This window comes from Eurypyga helias, unplaced genomic scaffold (genome assembly GCF_000690775.1).
Source record: "Eurypyga helias isolate BGI_N326 unplaced genomic scaffold, ASM69077v1 scaffold37369, whole genome shotgun sequence".
NCBI lineage: Eukaryota > Metazoa > Chordata > Aves > Eurypygiformes > Eurypygidae > Eurypyga > Eurypyga helias.
In genome coordinates, this window is record NW_010270747.1 from 40157 (window position 1) to 57824 (window position 17668).

General features: G+C 42.9%; 1 protein-coding gene across 1 annotated transcript in view; it reads right to left on the reverse strand.

Annotated features, from left to right (window-relative positions):
- The window catches only part of PPP2R3A (protein phosphatase 2, regulatory subunit B'', alpha), a 32169-nt gene extending 14773 nt beyond the window's left edge, over positions 1–17396 (reverse strand). Inside the window, exons 1-5 of the mRNA XM_010158566.1 lie at positions 17049–17396; positions 9314–9574; positions 6913–7016; positions 5258–5360; positions 3346–3420 (exon numbers count right to left, since the gene is read on the reverse strand). Coding sequence (XP_010156868.1) covers positions 3346–3420; positions 5258–5360; positions 6913–7016; positions 9314–9574; positions 17049–17180 — 675 coding nt within the window. The 5' untranslated portion in view covers positions 17181–17396. The remainder of the gene's footprint in view (positions 1–3345; positions 3421–5257; positions 5361–6912; positions 7017–9313; positions 9575–17048) is intronic.
- Between the last annotated feature and the right edge of the window lie 272 nt (positions 17397–17668).

Genomic DNA, 17668 nt, shown 5'->3' on the forward strand with positions numbered 1-17668 from the left:
AAGCTGGAAAAGGACCCCTAACCAGCAATCTTTTTCTTCTCCTCTGCCTGCAGACAACCAAATATCCCCCTGTTTATGACACGTAAGAAACTGTTCCTCTAACAGACCATATTGACAAAGATGTTCCATCTGCTCTCTCCTCACCTATCTGTAAAAATAAGGCATTCATCAGTAAAACTGGATCTCTTTTCACCTCTTAACATGTCCAGTCACTCAGTGGAGGCTTTATTATTCACATAATAGTCCATTTTGACTGGATAGTACATAGTGTATATATCAGTATAAAAGGTCAATACTCCTCTCTTTCCAGGTTGTGAGAACCAAGCTGTCAAAAACAACATTTGGGAAACTTCCTAGAACATAATTACACAGCCAAAGACAATTTACAGCATTCAAGCCACATTTCTCAGTCATGTTTTACTGAAAGCCAAAACTGGCTTTGTTTTTCCCAGCATGGAAACTTACTTATTCTGAATTCAGTATATAAGCCTTTGGAAGGGGGCGACCCTTCCTATTTGCCCATTATCCTCACGCAATCTACCACCAGAACCCAAAACACTGATGGGTCAGTTCTAGGCCTTTCCCCCAGTCTTCCCACAGAAGAAGAAAAGCAATACCATTTCTGGAAAAACCCACAAAGCTTTATTAAACCCTGTAGGCCATCCTCCCCTTACACATTCGCATTGGTAATACTGCAGAAGCTAAAGCATTTCTCAACACACAGTATGTTTTGCCAAGTTGTTCTTAGCTGACTCAGCTTTTCAACAACAGCATGCAGCGCTAACTCTCAGCCTTGTTTGAACATTCTGGGAGAAGTCACATTTTACAATAAATGCCACGTGATATTCTGCATTGTCTTCACCAGCTTCAGGAGTTCGTCTCTGTTGAAAGAAACACAAGTAGTTTAGCATACTGGCAATACAACAGCTTGCAGATACTGACACAGATTAAATTACAACCTATTGTATCCAAAAGGCACCTCTAAAAGGTGCAGGGGTAGGCAAAAACAAGTTTGAAAGATGAATACACATCTTAATCCATACTGGACTGTTAGCTTACTCTGCAAGCGATTTCACCCGACTGATGCTGTACGCAGCAACGAACACAAAAGCCAGTGTCCCCTTATGGCGCTCATCTGTAACACAAAAATAAAATGTAATTCTTGCACTTGCAGCAAATACAGCATTCTGTCACTGTAAGTAGGTATAAAGCACTCTACCTTGAAGGGATCAAAAGGATCCAAGTAGTCTCAAAATCCAAGGACAAAGCTGTTTCCTTCATTACTTCCTGGTGGAAATACTCAATTTCGTAACATTAAAGAAGGAAGTACCAAACTGTCTGTGAAAGGAGATGTGAGAAATAAGAATTCCTGGTGTCAGCCACTGCTGCAGTGGGCGAAGTACTGCCATTCCAGATGGGAACAACCTGACCCAGACTGTCTCTTGAGGCCTTGACTCTGCTCCAACTCAGTGATCTGGCCAAGGCCAAACACACTGAGCTCAGAAGAAACCTGTCTGTCGGCACAGACACCCAGAACAACACAGAGGAGTCCATGAAGGCTTTGAAAGATTCACCACTATACATCATTCTTCTCAATCCTAAGTGCCACCATTTCCTGGGAACAAGCCTAGGAAGGCATCTCTGTCAGTGTTGTGAGTAAGGGTGCCTAAAGGCTCAGGCGGAAGTAGGAAAGCACAGCGGAGACACAAGCGGAATCAAGAAGCACTGAGGAGTTTCATATACATGGTCTGGTTCTGTGACTGCTTTATGGTGGTCACACAGGACCTGGCCCAGGCACAAGGGAAGCTGTGGAAAAGGAGAGGGGGATGAAAAGGTGTTGCTCTTCTTAGTAGCAGCCTGCACTTCAGTTAGCTTGAAGTGGAACCTCAGCTTCACACAGCTGGTCTCTCAGACCATAACACACACTGCACTCCAGTGAGGTGCAAAAGGTGCAGCGATTGCTGCTTCAGGACACAAGGGTGATCATTTGGGGGATTACTCCACAAAGACATTTGTTTCTTGTGACTTGAGAGGAGGAACCAGAAAAGGCAGATGCACAGAACTGCCTTTGTCCCCCCCCAACAGCCAGCACGAGGACAACTACGCTTTGTATCCTGACCTGCTCACCAGCAAACAACAACCAGTTGACACTGCAGTCAGAAACCATGCTAATGGGACCTTACATCCTTCAGTTCTCACCCCTCCATGTACTTTAAACACCAAATCCCAGGGTATATGTGCCACAGGCACCTTCCCCACTCACCCATTCATGTGCTTCCATAAATCCTTGGCCACTGTTATACCTACTCTGGCCAGTTACTATGCTTAACCTTGTCTTGGTCCATGTCGATAATACACTGATGTTCACCGTCACGTTAAAGTGGATCTAAACATTTTAAATTGATTCTTGTTATACATTTTCATAAAATGTTAGTGTGATAGTCGAGGTTTGCCCAGAGCAACGGAGTGTCTTTCTGCCATCTGCTCCTTACAGGAAAGGAACAAGCCTGTGTCTGCCAGCAATCTCCCAGCTGCCAGTACGTGGTGCAGCTGGCCCCCATGCAGACCCTGGCAAGCAAACAGGAGAATGTTTAAGCCCCGGAGCCCTGCTGGGATACAGCTCCCATCAGGTCTGTCATCATCTGAATTTAGTACTGCCACAGAGATAAAACATCCTAACATTTATATCTTCTAGCCACATACATACCCAACTGGAGACAAGCTAAAGGCTTAAAAAGAAGTACAAACTTATTCAGGTAAAGCACCATTCTAACTGCTGACTGCAAAGTTGGAGCAAAGCTACAGAACAAAACCCAACAACAAACAGTGATACAAAAGCTCAGAGACTCGGACAGACTAGATAAGCTTCCTGGCAAAAGAAACTCCCCCACTCTCTGGGTGGGAGCGTTGGATGGGAGACCCCTGTGAGCAATGGGTGCATTGTACCATGGAACAATCACAGATTCTCCATGCCTAAGTGACAGAAATCTTCAAACATACGGCCTTCCACGTCTCAGCAGCCCAGCAGAATTAGGGGTGACTTGTCAGCTCTCAAAGACCAAAGAAGGACTTCTCATTTTCCTTCATCAGGATTAAAGACCAAAAAGTTCTTACAGATTTGCTTAAGACCAGAAAGAACCATTATTAACCTTCTGAATAGCGTCTTGTACACCCAGGCAGATCCATTTTCCCTTTGGAAGTAGCTCTTACAATAACTCATTGCCAGTAATATTAAAACCACCTATTTTTTTAAATAACTGAAAGATTTGCTGATGGGAACAGTGACAAATCACAAAGGGAGGGTTGGTACAGCAGTGTCACAGGAGATCAAAGGAACCAGCCTACCGTCGTAATATACCGGGAATGGAACTCCGGAGCATCCTTCAGGAACGTCAGACCAGGATGCGTTTCCACCACATCCTGCAAGATAAGACCAAATAAAATGAAACAGATTTTCTTCTTCTTTTATTGTTTAGAAGTTACTGGGTTTACAAACCAATTCTTTGGCTTACTTTTGAAACTGCATTTGCAGCATTAACAATAAACCCAAAAGGACATCTTTTTATCTATAAAGTGAATCTTCTAGAATTACAAGTAGAATATCTTTTCTGGGCAATACGCACCTGTTGGGCCATTTTGATTTACTTAAGGACAGAAAAACAAAGGAAGAGAGTTAGTGAGTAGATGAAAACTCATTTTCATTGAATGAGACAAAAAAAAAAAATATCAGTTGACCATGCAACTATCTCCTCTCCAAGATTTTTTCCTCCATTCACTGAAGATATTAACATTTATTAGAGCTAGGTGTCAGAAATAAGCATTCCTTGAAAGGTTGAGAAAGTTGCCTTTTATGTCCTCCACAACAATGAAAGCTCTTGTGAGCCTCAGAATGCACGTAGATACGATCAGTGCTTTTCCAAAATCTACTTGAACTACCTGTGGAGATGCCTATTCCTCAAGATCAGCTTTTTCTAAGCCAAACACTGGGTCATAATGCCAAATCTGCCAAGAAATGCATGATCAAAACCATGGAGAATCTGCTCAGATCCTGAATGAATCAGCTCAGAGCCTGTATGAATCAATGTTTGTGTCATTTCTACACGTCTGACTCTTCTACCCTCAAAAAACCCCACAGAAGTGTTCACAGCCTTGCTTTGTCTCTACCACGATATGGTAGAGTGATAGAGCAGAGACAGTGCCCTTAGGGGTTAGCTAGGACCATGTTTTGGCCAGTCTAACTTGATGTCCAGAACGATGGTGTAATACCCTTGTGTCTGGTTGACTGACAAACAAGATCATACATGCTTTTGTCTGCACCAGTAGCTAAAAAGCAGAGCTGCAATCAATCAGGGAAGGCAGTGTGCCCAGTGGAAAAAAGATGAAAAGGAAACTGAGAAAATTTACCCAAAGTCCCAGTTTTGTTTGAGACACAAACATCCAGTGCAGACACAGAATCCTTCCCCAAAGCAGCATCTCCATAGAGATTTTGCACAGAGGGAAGAGTGTGAAAAATCTAGGAATATGTGAAAAAGCGTCAGAGAGGAGCAGATGGACCACATTCATAAAGAAACCATAAAGAAACCCTTAACCTATCCACAGCCTGCCTACATGGTCACAAATAATTCAAGAATGATACTTTGCTTTGTTAAAAATATCACATGTGAATAAAAGGAAATGAAAGAAATGAAATCAGGATGCACAGATTTAGCTTGAATATTAGGGCAAAAAGTTAATCAGCAGTGAGGGACTTGAGCACTAGCAGGTTTAGAGGCATATACAGAACAATTTGAGCTGCAAAATACTTTGCAAAGATTTCCATGTGATATTTTATCTGGCTGTCTTACAAAGTAAACTGCATTACAATTGTCTTGTCAAGCAACTTTTACAACTTTTCTAATAAGCTTTTATGTTGTGCTTGAGTATGAACAGCGCCATGCATTTTCCCCAGTAACCACCCAGGGAAATGGGGCACATTTCAGCCTGTTACCAGGCACTGACAAGCATGAATGACAGCAGGAGACTAAAAGCTTTGACAACCCTCAGCGACTTTATCAAGGTATCTAGCTGGTTGGCACTTAGGCAATAGTCCATCAAAACGCTCATTTCTATTTCACCCCCAGATCAACCCACCCAGGTGCTGTTCGAACCAAAAGACTGCTCATCCTTGGGAAGCATTTAGAGACATGACAATAACGAAGTTACGAAATAAACACAGTGCTCTCTTCCCGTCCATTCACTGTTGAGCTGGTGCAGGTACCTGAAGCAGTGGGATGAAGTCCTCATGTTGTAGGTAGTCACAGCTAGGCTTCGCTAAAAGGTATGTGAATCTGGACGCATCATCATGGCAGTTACAGAGGATTCTACAAGAGATAAGATTTAGTGGCTCACAAGCAATCCAGCTAGCTGCACATTCCTATCATACTGTCAATTAACAAGATACATTCTAAAACAACTGTAAAAAACATTGCTAATGCTTTAACTTAAAAAAAAAAAAGTAACAGTGCACATAACGATGAATCCCAAAGCTATCTATGTTTTAGCAACAAACTAAAAGATCTGATTTCCAGGTGCATTCTACACCTAGCAATTCCTACTGACTTCAAATGAGATCAGTGAGCATGTCACATTTTGAAGAGACAGGTCACCTTCTAAGATGCTTGAAAATAAGCTTTAGCAGTTAAAGATATAGGTTTTAAAATTATGGTTGTGTTCAGATAGCTGCAGTCTAACTTTACTAGGAATGCTACATTTATTTCTATCATGTTTCCAGAAAAAAAAAATTAGCAACTGTCAGAGGGAGGGGGAAAAAAAAAAAAGTCTTTCTAGAAGAGTAGTTAAGGTGAGTAGGACATACAAAACTTGGCTTGGAACAGGTGTGGTTAAAAGAATAGAGGGGCATGACCACAGTCTTCAAATATCTGAAGGATGTAAAAGTCAGAGGAGTGAAAATATATGGTATCACATATGTGGAATTCATTAGGAGTAATTGAAAGAACCTAAGGAAAGGAAAAATGTCTGTGTCAAGAAAAAACTTATTGATTACAGTCACCCCTAACATTTCTGCAAATTTGCCAGGGTAACTAGAAGCTGATTTGACACTATTATCACAGGAAGTACTTTGGGGACTCGGGGTTAAAGGCTACTTCAAAAATCCAAAGAGCAACCATTCAGTCAAACATTAGAACTCTCTGGATATGAGACGGAGACATTGTTTAGGTGTTTTGCAAAGTACACTAAAGCCTGAATCACCCTGGAGGGAAAAAGATTAGGCAAGAGAACAAGTCTGCTCCATCTCACACCTCTGACTCCAAGCATATAGCCAGAGCTCTCAATTTCAAAAAAGACGCTTTGACAGTGGTATGTAGAAGGGACTGACAAAGCCCAGATTTATTATACAGCCTGCTAGAGGAAGGAGTAACAATCATTAAAGTTCCCAGAGTATCCACTTGTATGATGCTTCTCTATTTTACATTCCTTCTTCCTGTCCTATAACATTATCACATGCCTCCTCTCCCCATTCCCAAACGGCACTTGTTTAATGCACTTTTGTAGCAGCAGTAAGGGTTCAGATAAACATATCCAAAATCCACTGACATCTATCAGCTATCTCACTAAAGGCTGACAGATTTCTAGGGAATGCGTTAATCTTTTATATGCCAAACAACGCCAAATATGCCAAACATCATCTATACACTGCTTCAAAGTATGTTGATGCAGCATGGAAACAAGTGTTCAGGGAGCTTTGGGGAAGAAAACTTAAGCTGATGGAGATTTTTAAGCCATTTATATTCTTCTAAAGAATGGACAATGATTTGAGAAGTCTGGTGGAAGGAAAGAAGAGGAAAACTAGAAACTTAGGTGGCAGGCTGCTCTCTTTTTCCAGAAAGAGGATTCTGCATTTGCTATACTCACTTTCTCCACATAGATACAAATGAGTGTACAGATACACATCCTGTCCTTTCTCCTCCTGATGCATTGAACATCGGTGCTTTCCAGTAGAGTGGGCAGCCACATATCTGTAACGAAATTCCAGAGCAAAGAAGAATACAGAACCTGCTTGTTTACATAACCAAATTCACCATCGAGACTTTTACTTAGAGGAAATAAAGTGGTAATGGCACACAGGCTAGTCAAAAAGCTATTTAGAATCTTTTGAATCCTAGAATCTTTTATGTTGGTAAAGACCTTGAGGAACATCAAGCCCAACCATTACTGTACGCCAAGGTTCAGAATCCACCAATAACTTTCTACTTTGTCATATGCCTTTTTACGAAGCTGAGAAATATGTTCTACCAGGCTGGGAAAAGGATCAAACTCTTAAGCTCTGTCTTTGACTGAACTCTCCAGCAAGATTCCCTGTGAAGCGAAGGCAGCTCCTTCCAGAAAAGTACTCACACCAGTTACCTCACTGGCCTACCTTAGAAAAGGATGACGCATTCTCTATATGGGCTGACTTCTCACTGACAGCAAGGGAACTTCAGTTCTAATTATAGACAATTAATGATTAAAGTCCTGAAGGTGAAGTAATTCCCATCCCATAGTTTTCAGTGCTGTGCCCTCTACCCAGAACAGCCCATTTTCCCAACACTGATATATCTCAGCTGGATAACAAAAACTATGAAAGCACAAACAGAAAGAGGGCTGACTCCAGTAAAAGGACTCCCTGAACACAGCTTTTTAACTAGCCTCTGCGGAGACGCTTACTTTCAGAACAGTAATTCATGACAGCTCAAGCACATTGCACTCTAATGCCTCAGAAAAGCAGGCTTGAAAATGGCTTCAAACATTCATCTGCTGACACCTTCAAGAAACCTCCTCTTTACCACAAAGATCTTCCCACCAACCTTCGTGACTCCAGACAAGGTACTGGAACACCTGCAAAACACAGGCCTTGGGAGGAGCGCAGCTGATTCAAGACAGGCACAGGTAAGAAGGGTATCACACCAAATGGAAGAAGGAATATTTTGAGGAAGGAGTCAAGGCATCATTTCTGGTTTCCCTATGAAGTCTCTTTGGCCTCTTCTGTTAAGCAAGACTATACTGCAAGTCCATTCTCAACTTTACTCTCAGTATGTGTGTTTCTTTGGAAACCCCCATTGGCATAAAAACTGCTTTCAGATTTAGCCATCCCATGTCAGGTGACTGTACTTCCACAGGTGTTCAGCTACGCTGAGGAAAGAATGACATTTGCTTTCTGCTGTTTCCTTTCTGTAGCTGGTTCTCCTGCATTTATTTCAGGGCCCCAAAACTGGCACCATTATCAGTAATCCCATGGAACAGAAGCAAGCCTTACAATAGCTAAATGGCATAGAGCTCATCCGTGTAGAGGCAGATGCAGAGACCAAAGAGAAGTCTCTCCTACAACACTCCTGCTTTCCCTAGTTTGAAAATGACAGGCTACACAGTTGCCTGTCATCACAAAACCAGTTTCAAACCTTTTTTTAGCCAAAGAAGTTCTTCTGTTTATGTTTTCAGAGATGGCTTACAAATAATGCCACTCGATTCCTCTAAAAACAAACAAAAAACCAACCTAATTTCTCCGTTCAGAAAAATCTTCTTTCTTAGAAAAGAAGTGCTGCTCTTGGACAGAACATCATTGCTCAATCTACAGTGCCAAGGATGCGTTCAGGGCAAACCGAACATACGAGATGCGTCTGACAACTGCTGAGTTTTAGCTCAGCATTACTAAAAACCATGGTTGAAGGAGAGGAAAATAGAACCACCCATCTGCAGCATGCTCCCACACAAGTACTGTGTTTTGTTCCCTGAAGCCAGGAACTCATTAGCAGGCTAACAACTCCAAGCCTGCTGACACCTGCATTACGGATATTGAACATATGCATCTCAGGGGCGGAGGGCTGACTCAGCATTTCCCTCTTCGCTGTCCAAGGAGACGTAGGTTGGAAACCACTTTCTCAAGCAACGCTGCAACAGCACACATATATCACCTCCAGATCAGTGGGACAGCTAACAAAGAAGGAGGCTGGCACTACCCGAAGCCACAGAGGCAGGCTAAGTTTCTGCTATCTCCTTCTGAGCATAACTACGGAGGAACAGAAACACACGCAATTTGTATTTGACAAGAAATTGGAAAGAACCGTTTTGCAAATCCAAGCAAGAAAGAATACACATCAGTTGTGACAAACAACAAACCGAGCTCACTTCTGTTTACTATTTCCTTAACCTAAACAAAAATATTTAGAGCAAAAGAGTTTGCTTCTTTTCTCACTAAAAAGGAGAAGAGCTGTAAGATACTTTTAGGTTTAGATCCACTCTTCCTCTCCAACAAATGAGAAACCTAGAGAACAGTTACCTTAGCAATTTTCCCCATTTCACAGATGTTTGCTTTCTCATCTTCAAATTCTGTGAAGGCTTCTTCAATCCTGGCAATGATTTCTTCATGATTAGCGCAGACATTTGGAAGTCCTTTAGGGAAGTAGAAACGTGGAATGTTTATGGACAAAGGAGTACTGCTGGTGGCTTTATTCACAGGCAGAAGAGTGCAAGGGCTAACTGCAGACTTCAAAGGGACTGGGGATGAAGTCCCAGGTTTCTTCTCTTGTTTACTTTGAACCTGAAAATATAATGAACAACAAATGCTTATTAACAGCATGGCATGCTGAACAGGAGAAAGTAGTTTGTGACCTCAGTCATCAGGAAAAAAATTAAGACCCAGCAACAATTAAATTACAGCACAGGGATAAAAATGAACGTCTTGAGTAGCCAGTTAAAAAACTTCTACAGTACCAAACACTGCAAATTTAGGATACACCACATCTGCTTTTATGTAGTTTCTGTGCATTTTATGTATGTAGCTGTGGATTACAATATACTACTGAAACACAAGAGGACACACTCTGCAGTTCAGCAGTCCCATAGAACAAGGACAATTTTCTTCTCGTGCTGGTCACTGTGTTGTCATTCTGCCCCATAGACAGCAAAGCATCAAAACTTGATCTTTCTATTTCCCCGCAGAACTAGAACACCCACTCACACAAACATCTTGCCTTATGTACAAGCAAATTTACACTCATAACCGACATTTTCCATCCCTTGGGAACATAATTTGTTTTGCAAAAGCGTTGTTTCACAGATAAATTAAGGAAAGACTTGCAAGACTATCTTCTAAATTCCAGGAAGCCTTTTATTCTGTTCTCAGCTTGAGCAGCCCAAGACCTGATTTTGTTCAAGGTACGAAGTACTGGCAAATCAATTTTCACATTAGGAATTACAAGCAGCCAGGACAGTTTGTCATTAGACACCCACATGATACAACACAACGCAGCGTTAGTGCAAAACGCAAAAGGTTGGTTAATAACTCCGTCTGGAAGAGTCCTTTTGCAGGGTAATCACCTACATTTTTTGCTGAAAAAGAAGAAAACTGGAAATTGAAACTAGGCCTTCCATGTGCCAGTTGGAAGATGGCCTTTTCTCCTGTGCCTACCACCTCTTTTTTCATTCACTCTCCCATCCTGCCACTCCTCTCCTGTCTGTAACAAACATATGGCTGATAGGGTGATTCCCCACTAGACCACCTTTCCTCTGGGATCTTCTAGTTCTAGCAATAACAAATACATTTCATAAAAGGCAGCATTTGTATTTAAGTACATAAGATCCTAAAATAGGTAATTTTTCAGACATAGGAGGGAATATTTTTTCAACTTTGGAAAGTAGTTACAGTAAAAGCAGCGGAATCAAAATGCTGGGTTGCTGAAGGATGACGAATTCCCTACTCCCCCATGAATACACTCTTTCCTGGGAAAAGGCGACAGGCGTGCCTATTGCACAATGCTTCGAATGGAAGAGTTATTAACATAACAGCATCTGTGATAAGAGGCTAATAAGGCAACACTCAAGTAAATACAGCTGCAACTTTCAGTTTGTTTATTTTAACTATTTCAAAACAAAATGGTTTAAGGATAAAGTAGCCAAGCCTGGAGTTTACTAAATGCCAAAGAATGTATACGATGAACTGACTAAAATCTTGATTTTCCAGAAACTCAGAGCTTTTTTCTTAACACACACTGAATACCCCAACTTGCCTTGGGTTTGCTTTCAGGAAGGTGAAGAAGTGAGAATTGTAAAAGCTTCCTTAAGCCCTGTTTCTACAGTTTAGAATACTTTATAACCCATTCTTCACAGACCTCCTTACAGGGACGGAAGGATTTTCCTCCTCTCCATTCCTCTGCTTCACTGCTCTTTAAATGGGGAAGACCTCTTCCTTCTCCCAAATGCTGTCCTATTTCAGGAACACATGTGCTTGCACGCACATGCCAGTCGAAGCATACTTTTGTGCCCAACTGCTCTGTACAGAGCACATTAACCTGGAGCTTGCGTTCATCTGAGTCCTCCTCTCCTCTGTCTTGCAATCAAGGAAAAGCTGAAGATCACTTTCAGCCTTCAGGATTTCTCAGTCTATCAATAGTCTTCAGAGGCTGTATGGTCCTCAATATAGCTTTCCCCCTTTGGAGAACAAGCCTAGTTACTACCCATCTGTTCTTCCATCTTCTTTGACTTTTCCTACTCTCTCCCTACTGCACATCTCTGTGCCTGATCCTGAGCGATGCTGGAGCTCAAAATGTGACTGTGACTGAGGTGGGCTGTGAGACAGGGGTCAGCTCTGGTTACTCTGTCCCACAGTATGACTATGCAGGTAGGTGACCTGAAATGGTAGCAGGGATTAAGCTGGGGGAGAAGTTGGTCACTTGCTTTGTGAGCAACCCTTCTACCAGCTTCCTTTTGCTCTTTACTCAGCAGAGTAACAAAAGCAAAACCCACACAGGCTGAATGTGTCCAGGGAGGGAGCTCACAGCCTCCAGAGTGGCCACTGCTGCATGTTAGAGATAGATGAAGATCCACCCGCCTTCCCATGGCAAGAGGGGTGAACATAGGTCCCTGAGACAGGCCTTCTCAAGAAGCCTCCATCTGGTTGGGAAACAGTGGGTTAATGAATCAGATACTGGTGTGTAAGTCAAGCTAGGGATTTGACCTGGAAAACTCACACACCATCCCTTCTGCTTTTATTGTCTGCCTCCCGCCCTGCCTAGCTAGTGGCCTTTCCAGCCACGACCCATTCCTACTCAGTAGTTTTCCCTTTCTGGATTCCAGCAGAGGGGAAATCCCTGCTGGTCTCTCACAGCACCGTATTCATACAAACAGTGCAAAGCTGGAACAGAATGAGGTGACAGCTGCAGCCACTTGACTTCCATAATAGGACTTCACATCAGTTTGTCTTGAAAACCCACTTCTCAAACAGGTTTACGGCACATGAATCTCTTCAGCGCACGCACACACTCCTAGCTGTCAGGACCGTGAGGAACTAGAAGTGACTCAAAGTGACAAAAAGGTCCGCAGACCAAAAGGAAGTAAACCCACATACTGTTCTCTCAAAGAACAGACTCTTAACTTGAACAATACATCCCCTTCCCTTACAGTATGAGAACGACAAAATTAGACTTTGTTTTTTCTCTTGAAAGGCAAAGAGGCACCCCCAAAGTAGGCCCCTACAATAGCACTGTGCCATTTTTCTCCTCTTCTGTGTACCATGTATTTCCTGATACGGCACAAGACTCGAGCTAATCATACTGTAACACAACTCATCCACTTCACCCGGGCCTCCACCTTTTGAAAAGCAGAGCAACTGCTTTTCCTTCAGGTACAGCCGAAATCAGAACGCCTGGTACTAGCTCACACAAGCCACAGGACACCAGAACTGACGTGAATTTCCCAAACACAAGCACAACACAAGCCATCTATAGGAGAAATACTGGGAATGCATTGTTCATGGATGGATTTTTTTCAGAAAATTCTACTAAAGGAAATGTAGTAACATATTTGAACTTCACCTTCTTCCCTCTCACCTAAGAAATGAGCCATCTACAACACCACAACAAGAAAAACAGGCAGCAACTAACTTTTGAGGATCCTGTTCCCTAGAACAATCTTGTAGGTTACTACTCTGGGATGGGTACAACCAGATGTCAACCACTATGGAGACAGCAGGGAGTTAATTACAATTATTTGTGAAAAAATAAAGTGATACAAGGGAAAATTCTGTCATAATCCCTGGAAAAAAAAAAACAATTTCTTATTGCAAAAAGGTAACCTTAAGCGCTGTTTGCTTAGTGGAACACATTTCTCCAAAAGGGATGTGCATTTTCAGAAAGGACAATTAAGAAAGGAAACTACAAACACTGTAATAAATCTTTTAGCTTTGTTACCAGTGGCTAATAGACCACTTTTCCCCCTGGAGAGGAAGGTAAGATTAAAGCCCATTTTTAAGTACTGCTCTATAGCACAGTGTAAGTTACCTGAACTAAAATCTGGCTATCCACTATATCCCCTCTTGCCAGTCATACAATTTATTCATGGACAGACTAAAATAGTGACATCTGCTTTATAAATAAACCAGACAGAACTACAGCTCCCTTGTAGCTACAAAAACAAAGTACAGACACTAAACCTATGTCATCCACGCCTGTCTCTCGGGGATGTGCCAGTCCCAGCACAAAACTCCATGGAAGGAAGTAGTATCACATCCAGTGCTCAAGTACCTTCTACTCCTTCCTCCTGGCCCTCATCCCCAACAGGAACACAGATAATAAATTTACCAGTTTCTTAGTTTTTTTCCAAATGGGATTCTGTAATCCTCTTTTCTAGGGTACAGTGACTCAGCCTGGTTTCTTGCAGTCCGCAGTGCTGACTTCATGTCTCCTTCCATTTTTTACAGTTCCTGTCTTACTGAAGTCTGATGGTAACTGGACACAAGCCATTCTCAAAGATCATCCGTTCTACAGAGCTGATTTCTATCTATGGCCTGAGAGTTTCTCTTCCTTCCCTGAAGCCCTTTCCCACCACTGTACCTTTCTGCTGCCTCTTTCTTACCCATCCGTAAGGACAGTAAGAACAGCAAAGGTTTGTATGCACGTGGCTCCCAACAGCATAAAGGGGGGAGGCTATGAGGAACTGCATTTCTGGAGAGATTCTTCCCTAATGTAACTTGTAAACTCACTAGCAGAAACAAATTCCAATCACAGCAAAACACAAAAGAAAAACTATCTAAGCATCAATCACAGAAGGATTTCGATGGGACAGGACACAGGCTGAGTCTAAGGCCAGATCAAGTTCCTCACAGCCTTACCAGCTGAGTTTTGGAAACCAACCTCACATGCTCCTGCTGACAAACGTGCCTACAGATCTTCTACATGCCCTTCCTGTGACTGCCATACTTCAGAGCCCAGCCTCCAAATGCTTCCCTGAAAATTCCATGGAGAAAACAACCAGTGTGCACCCAAATGAATGCAGACAGGACAACAGGAAGCATAAAGCCCCACTGCAATTCCCATCTGTGCTGACTCGCAGATGACGCCTCCCTAGGGGGAAGGCTGGCATGAGGACAGGCAGAACCTCAGGAGTGAGACACCTTGACAAACCGTCCAACTACTTCCATGAGAAAAGGTGCCAAGTTCTCCCCTTGTGCAAGGCTACCAAAGCATTGGTTCAGGCTGGGAAACCACAGTCTGAGCAACTCCCTGCTGCAAAGGCTGTGGGGAGGATGGTGTGCACCAGGCTGAACGTGAGCCTGCAGTGTTGTCTAGTTACAGATAAAGCAGATGGTGTACTAGACTGCATTAGAGTGGGGTCAGGAGAACATGGGAAGTTACTGTCTCCTCTGCCTGACACCAGCGAGGCTGCATCAGGATTACTGTGACCAGTTTTGGGCCCTTACTTCCAAAGGGATGGGGAGAGGCTGAACAGGGATCTACAGAAGACAAATCAGATCACTGGGGTCAGGAGATGTGGCAGGAGGGGCTGGGCCTGTTTAGCCAAGCAAAGAGGAAGCTAAGGATGGGCTAATCACAGCCTACAGCTGTTTGAAGCAGTTACAGAGATGGTGGAGGCCAACTCTGTAGTGGTATGTGATGTAAAAGGGGCAACACCATGAGCTGCAGCTTGGGAGGGTTAGGCTGGACAAGAGGAGGATGAATTTAAGTGACAGTAGTACAGCCTGAAAGAGGCCACTGGAAGGGTGTGGGAGGAATCCTTACCCTTGGGGAGTATTCAAGACTCATACAAAGACAACTCTGATGTGACCTGGTTTTAGGAACATCTAAAAGCGAGATGTTGGATTAGAGACCTCCCTACCTACCAACGCTGCTATGGGAGGGTCTCCAATCCTTCCATAAAAAGTCCTGCAGAAGATGAGCACGAAAACGGAAACTTACAGCTCTGAAGAGATAGGGGGTTTACAAAAAAAAAAAACCAAACACGAAACAAAAAAAAAAAAAAAAAAAAAAAAAAAAGAAAAAACCACAGAACAAAACAAAACCACTTGCCCTCCCTTGCCTTTCTGGCCAGCATCTGTGTTCCACAAACTACCTGTCGCTCATCTCTCGCTCCCTATCCCCGCCTCATTACCTTTCTGCCTGCTAGTACTTTTTCTGGTTTTAGAGAGCCCAACTGCCCCTCCTCTCAGCTCATCTCACACTAACCCATCCAGCCTCACAAGGCACGAAAATTAACATCTCACTGCTGCCAAGTGGGAGAAGTCCCATCTCTGCCCTCTACCCCAAACAGACACTGTCACTGCGTACCAAGTGCCAGCTCCAGAGCTTGCCAGATCCCTCTGTGAACCAATGTAACCAGAAAGGAAGAAAACAGACTCAGCTTTGTTGCTGGATGATATTGGATGTGTTATGAGTTAAACCAGCTCGCAGAAAGGCCCATGGGGCCCAGTGCAAGACAGGGGTAACACATGGTGAGGAAAAAAGATAAGAGGAAGCCAGACCATCTTTTTTCAGCTGTAATTACCCACTACATTAGTTCACTTGCCTTGGATCTGTAGCCCCAGAGCAGTTATTCTCGATGAATTTAGCAGTGAAGGTCGCTGCTCCTACTTCAGACCAGGCAGAGGGCTCACATACCAAAGGCTTATCAGTTTTTGCGGGTGGTCTACTACAAGATTTCATCTCTCCCTGCAAACCATGCTCTGATTATGTCCTTAGGTGGTCAGACTAAATCTGGAGAGCGAACTTAGCTGTGCTGCATGGTTCTAGTTAGTCTCGTCTAAATTGCTTGTGGTCCCCGCCCAAGGTATTACTACACATAATTACGTCATGCAATTCTCCTCTAGGGAGTGGAAAAACGTTCCAGAGATTAACCTCATATATGTACTTCAACCTGTCGCCAGAAATCATGAAAACAACATGCACTACAATACACTCTGGAGTGATTTTAATAGCTGTTCTTAGGAAACAGCTGCACCGCTCATAATTTCAACTTTTCAATTTCCTCCCTGTATTGCTGATTATTTAAATACAGATGAACATAGATGAAGCTCAAGGTGGGCTGATTTCAGCATATTGTGACCCCCTGTAAATCTGGGGTGGCTACACGCCCATTTGGTGTCCTAGCATAAATTACTCCAGTCTTTTGCCAGTTGTACCAGAAAGCAAGTACAGCAGCTAGAATTTAGCAAGAAATATAGCCGTGGTACAATTTCCATTTCTTTGGCTACATCTCCACGATCTTAACGGTCTTTTCCAACCTAAATGATTCTGATTCTATTATCTCCTTCAGTCACAGTCCAGAAACAGGAAGAAACATCACAAAACAGCACCTTGTGATGATAAAAATCACAAATGCCAAAGCTAGGTAGGCTGGTCTGTGCACAAATCTGTACCGTAGAGAGCCCAACCCACTAAACAGCAGAATGTTGTGGTTGTTCCATATGCAACAAGAAACATTCAGATCAATCACATACACAAACAGGGGTTTTCTTACAAAAAATCACAGAAAAGATTTAATAGGGAGAGGCAGTGTAAGACTGTTCAATCACTGCCCTTGCTGTTAATTTTTTCCCCCTTGTTTACAAAGACACTTTAACTCTGCAATCTAAGCCTGGAAGGTTTATTTTTAAACCTGTTGGTATCTAGCTGCAAATAACTTTCTGCAAATAGACACGCCTAGAGGGGACACAGTTTGATTCTCTGATCCAATAAAAAATACAAAGCAACAGAAAAAGAAAAAGAAACGCCAAGCGTTCAAACCTGGGCCTGCTGGAATGACTTCAGCCTCCTCTTGAATCGAGACGGAAGAACAAAATCACAGCCCTTCGCAAGGAAAGCTAGCTCCCCTCCCAAGTCTGGGTCCCTCCGCAGAGAACTCTCCTTGATCATCATTCTGGTCAGCTCCTAAGCAGATACTGCCCTTTCCAGAAGGGGCACAGGGACTCTGTAGGAGACCACGTCAAGACCAGTACGCTGCTCTCCTTGGTTTTGAATTTTACAGGCAAAAAATGGCAAATGGCTTCACCATACTATGTCTTCTCTCTCTCTTCACAAGGACAACATCTAGAGAATTTATCTTACTCCTGAAGCCAGACCTCCTTTTTTAACTGATATTCAAACTATCTTTCAGTACCAGCAGGATCTTCTGCCTTCTTGTAATACTTTAATTGAGAAACATGATCTACAACAGAATCTATTTCCCTGCTGGCTACATGACAGACAATCTGTCCTTGGCTTGTAATAGGCCAGGGGTAATATGGGAAAGGAAGCACCCACCACCACTACCAAGAGTGCTAAAATTAGATGCACTGCAGAAGTGGCTAAATATACCATCTTCCCCAGTAGTTAGAATCAGAATCATTCAGGCTGGAAAAGACCTT